This window comes from Conger conger, chromosome 2 (genome assembly GCF_963514075.1).
Source record: "Conger conger chromosome 2, fConCon1.1, whole genome shotgun sequence".
NCBI classification, from domain to species: Eukaryota; Metazoa; Chordata; class Actinopteri; order Anguilliformes; family Congridae; genus Conger; species Conger conger.
The window spans coordinates 60,700,949-60,716,269 of NC_083761.1; the positions used below are offsets into that span (position 1 = coordinate 60,700,949).

General features: G+C 43.4%; 1 protein-coding gene across 1 annotated transcript in view; it reads left to right on the forward strand.

The window, feature by feature from the left end:
- The first annotated feature begins 2,006 nt into the window (after window positions 1-2,006).
- Window positions 2,007-15,321, forward strand: part of xylt1 (xylosyltransferase I) — a 67,186-nt gene continuing 53,871 nt past the window's right edge. The window contains exon 1 of the mRNA XM_061232851.1: window positions 2,007-2,358. Within this exon, the coding sequence (XP_061088835.1) occupies window positions 2,083-2,358 (276 nt within the window). The 5' untranslated portion in view covers window positions 2,007-2,082. The remainder of the gene's footprint in view (window positions 2,359-15,321) is intronic.

Genomic DNA, 15,321 nt, shown 5'->3' on the forward strand with positions numbered 1-15,321 from the left:
ACCAGCGCTGCTCCTCGCCCCTTCAAATAGCTCCTCTCTCTGCAGACCTCCAGCCCTGGGAGCACTGCTGCCGGCGCCCTGGTCAGGCGCAGAGCGTCTCCGCGCGCGACAGGAGTGACTGACGGAGGGGTCGACTCTAATTAAATTCATCATTTACAGCGAAGGGTCTTGGTAAACGTCCCAGTACACAATGCTGTGGGCGATAACGCAGCTGCTTAATGAGAGCTGATGTGTCGTTTCTGCCACAGGAACGCTCCCATTCGCTCTGTCCTTCGCTAAATATTCATGTTTACATAATATACAAATATCTCGGGAATGTTTACGGTATTTCGAATTTGAAAGCCGCATTTTTCTATGCTTGGCTAAGAGACTTGTCTATGTGAGACTGACCCTGTAGCAAGGTCTGTTCATCCACTCAAATATTCATCTTGTTATCCAAACCGGTACGGTAATCCAGATATAAAGTGACGCAAAACTATTCTGGATCGGTCCATACCTCATAAAGCACGGTCGTTGTCTTTCAGTGGATAAAAGCTCTCAGATGTACAAAGCGTGTTTTATGAACTGCGCGTTGCAGTTTGACAAGTAAATTGGGTTTGCGTCCAGGCTCTCACACCGTTACTACCCTGCCACCTGCCTCCCCTGCAACCTTTCACATACCATATACCACACATCAGATGAAAGCTTGTCAAACGAGCAAGACTGAATTGTTTTCTGAGCAGCTGACCCGAACTAATTTAATCTCACTTGGAGTTAGTTTCAGCACTAGTGCTAGTGAAGTAAATCTTTATTATTATTTTAATACCAACAGGTTCAGTTTTTAAAATATTGTGGGTGGGGGAAATCTATTTTTGATATACAGAAGAAGAAAAAATTATCCTCTGAAATGCATTTCAATTATTTGCTTTGTTTAAGAAGTCAGGAAACAATATATTATATTGAAATATTCATCTCTACACCATTTGAGCTTAGCCAAGTGTTGATTCATTGTTTTTGCATGCAGAACATAAATCAATAGATCAACAGTTTTGAATATAATGGATGACTCAAAGCTAGACTCGGTAGAATGAAATCACATACTTTCTGTGGCTTGAGTGAGTAGAAGGGTGGTTCATGATGAAATATGGAAAATGCAAGTAATGTGTAAGAAAGCCAATAGGATCAATTGAAACGGAGCTGTTTGTCCTATTTGAAAGTGTTCACCCAGGGAGAGCCAATGGAGTAGGCACAGACAATTCAGCCTCGCCAGACAGTAACCGGGCCAATCGTGACGTGGCATTCTGAGGAAGAGACTGAAATACTGAACACTGCAGAATCAAGCAAAGAAAATCTAAATATCTCAGTGGAAATGCTTCACTTTGTGTGGAGCAACACTATACAGCACAGTAGGTTTGTGCACCAGGTATTGACGCAAGTCTTCTTCTAACTAACATGAACTCTTCTCTTACTCTCTGCATCACTTGTGTGGCCAGGTTACGGCTCAAATTGTAATGAGAATTTATCTGAAATTACTCCGTCTGTGCTGTCACTGAGTCTCTCTCCTGTCACCCGTGTGCAGTGAGTAATTCCCTTATACCCAAACTGAAGAAATTAAAACTCGGCTCAGCACATATAATCTCAAAGCCATGCCCAGTTGTGCTAAAACGAGCATTTCGCCCTGTGGATATGGCAGACTGAGTGCAAGCTCATAAACGTTGATCCGTTAGGCAGATCACTTTAATTTCCTGGAGAAATTGTGCGTTCAGTCAAAAAAATCCTTTTTGATTTAACGATGGACTGACTGACGGATATTGCTCGTTTTACTTTAGTAGGCCGAAGCAAAAATTCAATTGAGGCAATAATAACCTTACCTGTTTGGTTTCAAATTGAAAAGGAGATTTCGTGGTTTTCTGCGTGAGGAAATTAATGGGAGAACCACATTTTAATGTGCGCTATTTCACCACACGGGGGCTCTGTGTTTTCTCTTCCAGTCTCTCTCCTCCTTGCTATCCCTCGCCAGCCACCACCTCCACGATCACCCCCTCCTCTCGCAACGCAGAGCCACAAAGCCCACTGTCTGCACCTCTCAGCCTCAGTGTGAAGATGGTTGGCGGTTCGTGCGCTCGCAGGTTGGCTCGCCGCTCACGGTCTGCCTTGATCGCAGCTCTTACTGTATTGCTGGTGCAGACACTCATAGTATGGAACTTCAGTAGCCTGGACTCGGGAGAAGAGAGGGAAAACGGAGGCTCCAACATCAGAGAAAAGAGAGACCGGATCGGTGGCAACAAAGCCGGCAGCGAATATCTGAAAAGCGGGCTTCAAGAGCAACATCTTCAGCCTCACCTCGGAAAGGGAACCGTTCGACATAAACAACAACCGGTAAGGCAGTAACATTAGCTACTGTATACACCAGTCCTTATGCGCAAGGTATTCCAAATTGCACGGGGCCCTGTGTGATTAACAGAAGACGCTGACATAGGTTTCATTGAATCTTTTTTGCCCTCGTCGTTTTTGGTGCATCTCATTCCGCTGATTGAATGAATCAGTGGTCGTGGCTAGCTTGATATCTGTCCGTTTTCAATTTACAACATGAAACATTTATCTCTTAACCCGCTAAGGTGGTAAGAGCTATCTCGCTTGCCCAGTAACGATGCGCTGTTAAATGGGATGCGTTGTTACAACTGAAACAATTTCACGACTCATTCTCGAGATTACTGCAATTGATGTGCGTTTGAATGCATGCATTTTAGTGCTGCGTTTCAATCATTCGCGAAACGTATCACATTTGAGTTTTTACCATTAGCGAGGAATCGGAAGGAATAAATGGCTTGAATGCACACATTTATGGGGCACTCGGATAATTGATAATATACATTCGATTCATGCATGTATCAGGAAAAATCTAAAAGGTAACCCGGGCGACATTATCCCTTATTTGAAAGTTGCGCTTGTCTAATGAGCTTTCCAAAATGTATGCGACTTGCGGTTTGATAGATGCCATTATGGATCAGATGGAATTACGACCCAATATCTACAGTTTCCCACTATAATAAATACAGTATTAAATTGTTATTTAATGACCACTTTCAAAGCGAGTCGTCTTCTACACGGGGAGCCGATCAAACTGAAAGAGGCAACTTTATTGCTAGTTTATTCAGAAGCCCGTGGCGATACTCTAGGCTACTTATGAGGATTTGCTTCAGAAGAGACCGAACGTTGAAGTGGAAAAGCCACGTATACTAGGGCTTCGTATATGGACAAAAATGTTATGCAGTCTTGATTCAATAAACGGTCGTTCTTTTTAACTTTATTTGTCATTTATTTTTCGAACAAAATAATTTATTCGACAATAGCACTCATTTTACGAATTGCACAATATTAATCTTTGGCACATATCAGTCTTTTAAAAAGGTGTTCAGGTTTTCAAGAGGTAAGTCTATGTTATTTTTTATAACATCGATTATTCTAAGAATGGTTGAGAAATTGCAGGTTGGAACCTTGGCTGAGTGCTATGCCCAGGAGCACGCTTGGATTTGCTTTGCCAAGGGTAGGGTGGGTTTAAGTCACTGTCAGCCTCTAGTTCCTACTACATAATCTCCTCACAGCAATGTTCCTGGTTGCCACTTACCATCAGCGAGTGATAGGTCTCTCCTCTGGTCTCCTGTAGTACTGTGTTGTAGTATTATAGTACTATTCAATGCAGTACATCACACTTGCAGTGGGTCAAGGTAGCATAGCAGTGATAGTTGGTGATGCCTGATTGGGGTGAAGAAAATAAAAAGATTGCTGCAGTAAAATATAATCTGTTAAAGTAGGGTTGGGTTATTCTGATTTATCAAAGACAAACTATAATTTGGTGTGATTAGGCACGTCACATTGGGATATTAAACATGAACAAAAAAATATTCCTGTTATTTGACCTTAGTTTTTATCCCCTGTGATCTAGCCATGAGAACTGTTACTGGTATTTCACACATCCTTGCACATTCACTTCATAGGTTTTGAAGGTGCTTTTTGTTGAGCCTGCAGCACTGCACTAAATCTGATATTTAACATTTCTGTATATGTATGTCTGTCTTATGCGGACTGTCCTTAAGGTGGCTGCCTTTAACAGTGCCCGCATTACCATGGTAGCATGGCCTTTTAGAATGTTTCACCCGTAGCCCCACTCAAGGGACCAGACCAGGATGTAGGCTAAATGAAGACACAATATTCCGACAATGTCAGTGGAATGTTTTTGTGATTTGAACTGTAAAATTAGCCTGTTCGAGGTTTGTTCTTTGGTCCTGTAACACTTAGTGCTTTGGTGCTGGGGCCAGTGGAATAATCTTGGAAGGTTACTGGGATGAAGGCAGACGGGGCAAATCGATGAGGTCTGAAATGCTGTTTTGAGCATTGCGGAGGCCTGCATTTCCAGCTTTGGTCAAGGGTATTTTTCACTCTGGTACGGGGTCAGAAATCAGAAGTGACAGACAGACCTCAACGTATTCCTTCTGTTCTCAGCAGTGACTCCCAGAGAATGGCTTTTTAGAAAATGACATATCCCATCCTGTGACCTTTTGTCTGGGCTCGCGTGAGTCGTACACGGTATGCTGCATCCTCGCAGTTGTGCTGTTGGCCGGCCTCCCTTGCTGTCTGCCTCTTGTTCGCTGTGTGGGATGTTTCTGTGGCGCACCGGGGGTGCCAAATGGGCCCCTGCAGCTACACCATTACTTGGGTATACTTTGTTGTCTCTCACCTTCAGATTTTAGCGATGCTGGATTCATGAGGCGATTCGTCTTGAGTCGTGTAGGCGATTCGTTCCGAGTCATAGAGCCGACGGTTACACGCGTGACGTAACCTAAGACGCTGGGTGGTTAGAGGAAAGGAAAGAGAACGGCTGACTGGCGTTGAAAGCATTCACTTCTGAGGGATCTGGGAGGTGGATGCTCGGAGCGATATCTTGAACGGTACCAAGCAAACAGAGAGACAGATTAATGGCTCCTTAAGTGTTATTACTTGTTGACTTTACCCTTTTGACGTGCTCTTGGAAGCATGGCCTAATGTCTCGTCTTGTGTCTACCTGCATTTATCTGCGCTTGCCTTCATCTGTACTTCGGACATGCCCAGCGGGATATGTGGAAAATGAAAGTAATTTGCTTTGGTAACGCGTGTCACACCTGACAATAAGACCAACGTTATGAATGAGGTGAGAAAATGTGTCTTTCCAGGGAGACGTCGTGCCTGGACATTTGGGTCTGTGCGCTGCGCCCCACTCTAAAATCCCGTCGCCCCCCTCTCCCACGTCTCGCCCCCTCTAATTCGGCGCCGACCAAGCAAGCCCCAAAAGTGCCTCAAAGGCCTCGGCTCTCCGTTGTTAAAATGAGTGAAACGCCTTTCCGTTCTGCGGCTCTGGATAAGGTGCCTATCGCCTTGTTGTGTCTGCGAGGCCTGCCGCCGTGCCGTCCACCTGTCATTCTGAGAGCCGGTGTCGCGCCACAGCACTGATGCCGGAGGCTGCTTCTCTACCTGGCTGTGGAGGTCCAGAAGGAGAGAAGCTTTGCCCAGCCTGTGTTCCTCCGCGTGTTCTCTGCTGGGCTGATTGTCAGTGTTTTTCTGAGACATTTTTTTCATACCCTTGTGTAACAGCCATAAAACCTGTGTGGACACCAGCTGTGCAGTTTGTTGCCGTGTGGGAAGCTCGAGCAGTATGCCCTGCGAGTTTTGGTCTGGCTGGAACTGTACTCTCTAGGATGGCGGAACTGGAGGTTTTCTCTAATTAGGTCTACCCCATCCAAATGTAGCCATTCTTTGATTTCTCTCAGTATATGGAATACTGGTATGAATTGAGGCAACAGCAAACTGCTGTACAGGATGGTGGGGAATATTCTGTCACATTACTTATTCCACCTCTCAATACACTGCTATTGCCAGGGCAATGATGTATATGTCCAGGTGTAGATGGGGCTAAAGGTTTTCCATGAAATGTAGGTTTCGTGAGTCATGGCAGCCCATGCATAGCCGCTGAGTCAGTATGTGCTGGAATCTCAGCCACGAAGATCTTGCAATCTGCACATCTGAAGCAGTGTTCCTTTGTGGTGACTCGTACGTCTTTTATCATGTGACTCTGTCAGTGCAGGTACAGACGTTACAGTTGGTTTGCAGCACCTGTCCTTTGTAGCCAAGAACATTTGTGTATCTCTTTCACCCTGATCCTGTGCATGTTTGCATGCTAGCAGCATGCTGGTCAGATTCTTATAAGGGCTATGCTGTCATTCATGCTATGTTATGAAATTTGACTGTTCTGTATCAGTCTTTTTTTTGGTGGTCTTGTGTGGGTGTGTTTGTACGTGCATGCAGGTGTCTGTGTGCATCTGTTTACAGTATGTGCATGCCAGTGTATATGTGTGAGCATGTGTGTATGTATGTGCGCACCTGTGTGTGTTTGTGTGTAAGCACCTGTGTGTATGTTGATGTGTGCATGCGCTCAGGCCTCCCTCTGTGTGTGTGTCTGTGTTATTGTGACTGTGTGTATGTGAGTGTGTTTGTGCGTTAATGTTACTGTGACTGTTTGTGTGTGTGTGTTAATGTGACTGTTCGTTTGTGTGTGTGTGTGTGTGTGTGTGTGTGTGTGTGTGTGTGTGTGTGCGCGTGTGCGTGTGTTAATGTGACTGTTTGTGTGTGTGTGTGTGTGTGTTAATGTGACTGTGACTGTGTGTTTGTGTGTGTGTGTGTGTGCTAATGTGACTGTTTGTGTGTGTGTGAGTGTATGTGTGTGTTAATGTGACTGTTTGTTTGTGTGTGTATGTGTGTGTGTGTTAATGTGATTGTGACTGTTTGTGTGTGTGTGTGTTAATGTGATTGTGACTGTGTGTGTGTGTGTGTGTGTGTGTGTGTGTGTGTGTGTGTGTGTGTGTGTGTGTGTTAATGTGATTGTGACTATTTGCATGTCTGTGTAAGTGTGTATGTTAATGTGATTGTGACTGTTTTCGTGTGTGTGTATGTGTGTGTGTTAATGTGATTGTGACTGTTTGCGTGTGTGTATGTGTGTGTGTTAATGTGATTGTGACTGTATGTGTGTGTGTTAATGTGATTGTGACTGTATGTGTGTGTGTTAATGTGATTGTGACTGTATGTGTGCGTGTTAATGTGATTGTGACTGTATGTGTGTGTGTTAATGTGATTGTGACTGTATGTGTGTGTGTTAATGTGATTGTGACTGTATGTGTGTGTGTTAATGTGATTGTGACTGTTTGCGTGTGTGTGTATGTGTGTGTGTTAATGTGATTGTGACTGTATGTGTGTGTGTTAATGTGATTGTGACTGTATGTGTGTGTGTTAATGTGATTGTGACTGTATGTGTGCGTGTTAATGTGATTGTGACTGTATGTGTGTGTGTTAATGTGATTGTGACTGTATGTGTGTGTGTTAATGTGATTGTGACTGTATGTGTGTGTGTTATTGTGATTGTGACTGTTTGCGTGTGTGTGTGTGTGTGTTAATGTGATTGTGACTGTATGTGTGTGTGTTAATGTGATTGTGACTGTATGTGTGTGTGTTAATGTGATTGTGACTGTATGTGTGTGTTAATGTGATTGTGACTGTTTGCGTGTGTGTGTAAGTGTGTGTGTGTTAATGTGATTGTGACTGTATGTGTGTGTGTTAATGTGATTGTGACTGCTTGTGTGTGTGTTAATGTGATTGTGACTGTTTGCGTGTGTGTTAATGTGATTGTGACTGTATGTGTGTGTGTGTGCGCGCGCTCAGGCCTCCCTCTGTGCCAGCGTCCCGCAGGGCTGCTCTGCTCCTACAGCAGGGTGATTCATGCCGCTCACTCTGATCTCTGTGCTGACTCACGCAGTCTGCCTCAGGCCGGGAGCAGGGTCAGAGCTGCCTCGCGCCACACGCCACACTGCGCAGCATCTGTGTGTGCAGCTGTGTGTGTGTGTGTGTGTGTGTGTGTGTGCGTGCGCGCGCATGTGCATGGGTGTCTGCATGGGGGTCTGCATGTGTGGGTGCATGCAGCTTTTTACTGTGTGTGTGTGTTTTTGTGTGGGTGTACACATGTGTATGGGTGCGTGTGTGCGGGTGCACGTGTGCATGGGTGTGTGCATTCACGTGTGTGCGTGTGTGTTTAGTGTGTGAGCAGCATTTGTCTGTCTGTGCCTTCAACCTGTCAGGTGTCAACTGGTGGAACCAAGAAGACTGATGGGAATGAGTTGACCTAACTTGCCTCTTTGTTTGGTGGGGGGGGGGGGAGATTAAAGTCTGTGTCCATGGCAAATGCTGATTTGTAGTTACTGCATTTTTTTTCTGAAACTCATAAGGATGAAATTGAACTCTTCCATCTTGCTTTGGCTGCCAAGATAATGCGATAAATAACCAGCGTGTATTGATTTGTTTCTCTGTGTAAAAAATCACATAACATTATTTTTCCCGTGTAGCTTGTAGCCTTGCGCTCATGCGTGATAAACCCCTCCTTGGCGAATGACCTCCTGACGGAGAGCTGGCTGTGCGCGCTCCTTTCGGGAGGTCCTTGCGTACCTCCGGTCGGACGACGCAGACGGCGTTTGAGCGCTCCGCTCAGCGCGAGGCTTCCTGCGGAGCGGGACGTATGCGTTTCACTGCTGCTCCGAGGCGCATTCGGCCGTTTGTATCCATCTGCTCTGGAGCGGGCTGTCGGCCGCCCGGCCCAGCGCAATATTTTAGCATGTGTTGGGGCGCCGCTGCGTAATGACTGCTCTGCATCACTACTCCGCTCCCGGACGGCCCTGATGTTTGACACTCGCGTTCAGACGCCGTTCGTTTGTCTTCTTTTCAGGGGCCGAAGCGGAAATATTTCAGTGTTTCAGAAGGCTCTCGTTTGTGTAGACGTTCAAAGTGGCCATAGGAGGGATTCGGTTAACATTCATTTTTAACCTTTAGATATATATATATGGATTTTGTAGGTTTATTGGACAGTATATGGTGTAGAGAAACAGATAGATTGGGAGGGACAGAGAGGGAAAGACATGAGGACGTGAGGATTCGAACCGCAGACATTATGGCTCGCAATGAGCATGTGGTTGGTGCTCTACAGGCTACGCCACCAAGACACCCCATTCATTTTCAACTTTGACTTAAAAGCAAAATGGCGGCTCCTCCTAATTAGGCCCCTTGCTGTTCCCTTGCATGGTTGGGCACGGAATTTTGACTATTTCGGCACTAGTTGGTCAGGCTCCGGTGGTCTGCTTGCTGAAGCTGCGTGTGAAGCGTCTTCCTCTGACTCATGTCTGTGCGAGCGTGGCGTGTGTGCGAGCCGCGTGTGAAAAGAAGCAGCTGGTGACATCACACGCCTGGGAGGAGAGTGCACGCCTGTCTGCACTCTGGCGTCCACTGTGGAGACGGCAGCCTTAGCACGGCTGTTTACGATTGGTCAGTTCAAACTGAAAATGGGCATGAAAGCAAAAAAGGGGAAAACGTTGTGTTTATAGTTTTTACAGTTCTTAAGATTTAATCATTAACATAGTCATTATTAATGAATTAACATTACCCTTCAGTAGACACTGTAGACTCTGAAGTGCTGGTATTCAGTAGCACTCTTTCGTAAATTACACGCCATTGTTGTCTTATTCACAATTTATAATAGCTAGGTTCCAGGTTAAGATAAATGTCAAGCACAATCTTTAATGATTTTTATTTTACACTTAAATGTTCTCTCGAGTCTAATATCAGTTAATATTTTAATGAAGCCAGGTATTTTCTTGAGTTTAGGAAACACTAAATGCTTCCATAATAAATTTGTTGTAATGTATCCATTTAAAAGCCACAGGCAGGTTAATAAATTCCCTCATAAAAAGTCTTTCATGTTTTGTTTTGTTGAAACCATTCAGTGTGCTCAGAGAGAAGATATAACCTTTAACCTGGCATCCACTCATGCACTGAAATCATTTTGCTGATACAAATTACCTTAGTTATTATGTACAGTAGCATGATAGCTTTGCTATCCTTTTATGCGTTCTTCTAAACTGTGTCAAAAGTGTGGGCGTTACAGTGTTTGCCTACTCTGTGCTGATCTATTCATCCACGCAGATCTATAAATCATTATCAAGGCCTTCCTATCAACCTTTCCTGCGGAGTGTGAATGTATCATAGAGTTTTAATATGTGTAAAGGATGATAGAAATCTTACTCTGTAACATCCTCCACTTTAAGGCCAGAAAAAAACACTATCAATTCTTCCTTTTAATCTCTTTTCATAATAGATAAAAGAAAAACATGCTTTCATGCAGACTAAAATTTTAAATTGCTTGTCCCCTAACCCATCTTTAACTGGGTTTAGAAGTAGGAACTGGGGGGTGATTACTTCCCATTTTCATATGTTCCTTTCTGTCGAGTGCCAGTTTTTCAACTGTAGAATGGCAAGACATGTATATCACTCTCTATGCAATCAAATATAAACTTGATTTCACCTCACAAAAATGATTGGATTTGCAGTTTGCAGAGGAGTACATTAATAGAAGGAAATGTCTTCTATCTGTAATTAATGTGTCTGTTACTACAATTAGCGAAACAATAAATATTGGTTCCATTATGAAACACAATTCTTTTGGCCAGAAATTATATATAATTAATTACAGACCAGCAAATGGAAGCACATTCTTCTTACTGACATTTTTGTCTTTCTTTTTTGTGTGGAAAGCATTTTTTTCCATTGTGACCAGTGCTATTGAACTTTTAATAATAATAATAGCATCATTGTCCAACAAACCTCTGTTTTGGTTTCTTTTAATTTGTGAGTGAAAAAAGTAAAGATAATTGCCGTAATATTGATATCCTATGTGCATAAACTATTGGTAATATCAGCAAGATAGTATTGGTATCTATCTGAAAAATATACTATATAATATAACGTGACCGCTGGAGTCAAGCCCTTTGCTGCATGGAGTGCCTTCCCTGACCTTTAAAGACGTATGTAAATTGCCTCAGAAGTAGAGATTCAAAATTCTACTGTATTGCCATTACAACCAAGGAATACACTCAAAATACATATGTATACATACTAAAATTGAATTTCTGACCATAAAAACATCAACTACATAATAAAAAGCATAAAAGTAAAATGTGATCCTAAAATGCAAGGGTATACTGTACAGCACGTAGCCATTGGAAGTTGAAAAGTAGAAGTAACTGAATCACGTGATTTGGCAGCCATAATGTGCGTGACATCATTGCCACTTCACTCAAATTTTGAATCCTGGGGGAAGATTCACTACGTCGAAATGCAAAGCACATTTCATTCTGCTGGTTGTGCAAGGGTTCGAACACAATCCGCACCATGCTCGTAATGTAATTTAAGTAACCTTTTCGCATGTAGTCTTCAGAAGATTTCTTTTTTTTAACGAGGCTCATGCAAAGTTTCAAAGCTTCTGCTGCATTAGTTTACATTTGGGCCTGTGTCTCAATTATCTTTTTAACCAATTTAAGATGAAAGATCACAAATGTGATTAGAATGTTCTTCTATTCTAATACTGATGTAGAAATCGCTACTGGTAATCGAAAGCAATGGAGTTCTACAACACTGACTTGGACTTGGAAGAAACCATTCCAAAAGACTACATTTTAAAGGGTTAAACATGGGATTAATTTTGTAGGCAAATAATGGGCATACAAAATAATTACTTAAAAAAAGTGACAGAAGAAATTGGCTGAATGACCAGCAAATGGACCTCTTCAATATCTCTTGCAATGGCCATTTTGATTTATAGAAGTGGACCATTTAGAATGAATAATTTTCATTCAATTAACAAAATTGTTGGAGTTGTTTGAAATGCTCATCTCCATACAAAGAAACAGCCCACTTAAATAATTAAACAAATTATAGGGGGCAGGTTAAATGCCAACTTTTGTTGTCAACCAATTATAGTATGCTTCTACTGAGGAATAATTTAAGGAAGATCTTGGTCACTTTCCTGTCGCTTATCTTTCACTTTTTTCACTTCTTTGCTCCTTGTCCTACTCCTAGCTCCTCCCATCGGGAGAGGCTAGAAAAGAAGGCTAGAAAAATAAGTAAAGACGGAGAAATCAAGAATGTGAATTAGGCGACTGGGATGTTCTTTGCCTCTTCAAACGTGGTCTGCTTGAAGCCATGTCAGTTACAGAAGTGGCAGATGCATGGCAGATGGGAAGAGGTGGATCCACAAGTCGATCATTTGTTCGTCATGCATTTAAAAAAAAAGAAATTCTGCAAAGGAAACGCTTGTTTCCTTCAGCCCAGTGTCAATGCATGGGTAGGTTTTTTGACTCAAAGGAAAGTTTGGGAGTTCCGAACATGTACTTCTAACTCTCTTAAATATGATGGACCTTGATCAATTTCTGGTTTAGGGGCAAGGAAGAGAAAGAAGTGGTTGAAAGAAAAGCGATTGGAATGAGCCCCCATGTTCTTGAGTTCTAGTATGTTAGCGCCGTCTCTCGTAACTATAATTGCTTCAATTAAATTAATTAAATTAATTAATTAATTAAGTTTCCATGTTGCAGGGCTTTTAAACACGTGACAAGTTTCCATGTTGCAGGGCTTTTAAACACAACACAAGACAAGTTTCCATGTTGCATGGCTTTTAAACATATGACAAGTTTCCATGTTGCATGGCTTTTAAACACGTGACAAGTTTCCATGTTGCATGGCTTTTAAACATAGCTCTGTTACAGAATTCAGGTCATCCTAAAAAATCCATGTCCACTCTTCATTTGCTGGATCTGTAGGGAGCCGGCATGCATTGAGCCCCATCCACCATGCCCCAGATGGGACATTCTCTTGGTATTTTTCTGGTACTTTTTTCCTGGTGGCATGCGTTTCCCACCCACTGTGGGCACTGTCAATTGCACAGAATTGACAGTGCTCCCCACACACACTTCTACATTTTGCAATGATGGCCTTTACAGTATTATGCTCATTTTGACATAACCATGTTTTAACAAAATACTGTAAGCTTTGTTAGGTTGTGCATTGTCTACTCTATCTGCAGCTCACTAGGCTTTGAAGCCGGTGATATTGTTTGCAGCCTCCAGTTGATGTTGTTCCATGGGAAGCTGTGGTTTTATTGTGTGTGTGTGTGTGTGTGTGTGTGTGTGTGTGTGTGTGTGTGTGTGTGTGTGTGTGTGCGGTTCAGAGCCCTCATAAAGGCATTGTGCTCCACGCACCCCCATCCCTCATACAGGGCTACTGGGGAAGGTTAATGGCGCTCTGAATTAGAACTACAGCATGCTCCCCTTCCCACAGCCCGTTAATGACAACTGCAAGTGGCCAGCTTCAGACCTGCTGCCCCCTCGGAATCAGCAGTCCCTACAGCAAACAGCAAACACTGCTGGCAGCTTCTTCTTCTGTTTCTGCTTCTGCGTGCCTGTGTGTATGTACACGTGTGCCTGTGTGTGTGCCTGTGTGTGCGCCTGTGTGTGCGCCTGTGTGTGCGCCTGTGTGTGCGCCTGTGTGCGCGCCTGTGTGCGCGCCTGTGTGCGCGCCTGTGTGCGCGCCTGTGTGTGCCTGTGTGTGCCCGTGCCTGTGCCTATGCCTTTGTGTGTATGTACGTATCTGTTTGCGTGTGTTTGCATGTGTTTGGGTGTGTGTATACGCATTTGTGCTTGTGTGTGTATGTACGCATGTGTTTCTGTGTGTGCGAGGGCGTGTGTTTAGATGTCTCACACTGGGACACAATGGAGCGTATCAGTGCAGCTGTTCAGTCTGTGTTTGGTGTGCATCTCCAGCCTCTGGTTTCTGTTATGTTGCAGTGTGGGTAAATCTAGGGTCAGGGGCAGAGACAGGCCTGCCCCTCTCTGTGATTTATTCTGCAGTTGAAACCTACTACATCTCCATTAAACCACTGCTGGCTTAACCTCACACACTGGGACCGAAGAGAGGAAGAGCTGCATGTATGATTATAGTATATAGTTATAGTATATAGCATGCACAGTTGTGTTCATGCTATATACTATACGATACTATAAAGCGGCTACATCAATCAATTTGCTGATATTGCTTTTATTTTTGTTGTTTTAAAAAGCCCTTTAATGCTGAAACCAAACTATTAAAACCAGGAGGGATGGGAATGAATGCCTGGAATGTTCATAAAGTGAATTTAAAAAAGCGCTCTGTGTTTTAAAGGCAATTACGGAGAATCCATTACCTCTTGAGTGGGGAACTGGTGTGGAATGAAGCCAGCGTTGGTAGACTGAGGCTTCCATTGAAGCCTTAACAAAACCTCCGGAGACTCCTTTGCTGTTCTTGCTGGGAGTCTGTCCGCGTGCGACGGAGGCTGCAGTGTGTGTGAGGCGCTGCTGCCTGTCCCTGCCCGCCCACCAGCCGAGCCGCACCAATGGGCTTCATTGTTTCTGTGCGGTCAGGAAAGGGTGACCGGAAAGATAAACACACATGGTCGCCCTGTGGGCCCTGTGACCCGCGTGGGGTGGGGTTGGGCGGGAGGTTCCTGCAGGGCCCACCCTCTTCGCTAGGTACAGAAATTTTAATAACCCCCTCTAAAAAAAAAACCAGCCAACCTCTGATAATGCACAGCAACTTTGCTGCTAGAAAAGGATAATTGCCACAATGCCAGTATCACAGGAGTGATGTGTTGCTATACCCAGATTATAAATGAAATTTGAAACTGGTAATCCTGTAATCCCGTGCGTTAACAATAATCACATAGGTAAGGAGTTTACCCCTGGGACTGCTGTGGTGAATGAGTTATTAGTACTGTAAATATTCTTCACATTAGAGCTGTGCTTAGATGCTCAGATATACTGTATACTCTGTCCTGATTGGCTCAGGTGTAAATTCTCACCTGGTTGAAGAGGCTTTCATCAAATTTCAGAACATATTTTATTTGCCTGTTTCAGGGTTATTTCTTTATAAGTTGAATGATAATAATTCCTAATGTGGTTTGCTCCATCTCAATTTTTGTAATAGAGTATATAGGCATGTTTTTTTCCAAGGCTTTAAAATTGGCAATCACAATTGTATCCCCTTATTTGTGGATTAGCCTTCGTCATTCAATGTCGACATGGTTCAAGTTTATCAAGAATTTTAAAGGCAGTTTAAGTGCTCCATTAATGGCAAAATTTTTCTTTTTCTTTATCTTTGACATTTAAATAAACAGAGTAAGAATTATACCAAGTGTCCCTTCGCAGGGACTTCGGTGTTCAGAAAAATGAACCAGTTTATATTTGTACAAGCAGATTTATAATTGAGGTCTTGTGTGAGCTGTGTGAGTTTGTAATTGAAGTCTGGTCTTTAAATTTGAATGTGTAACTGAAAATGTCCCAGTGATGCGGACGAAGGTCTCCGTTTTTCGAGACCGTTGCTGAGACGATGAAGAATGCAAGTATAGTGCGT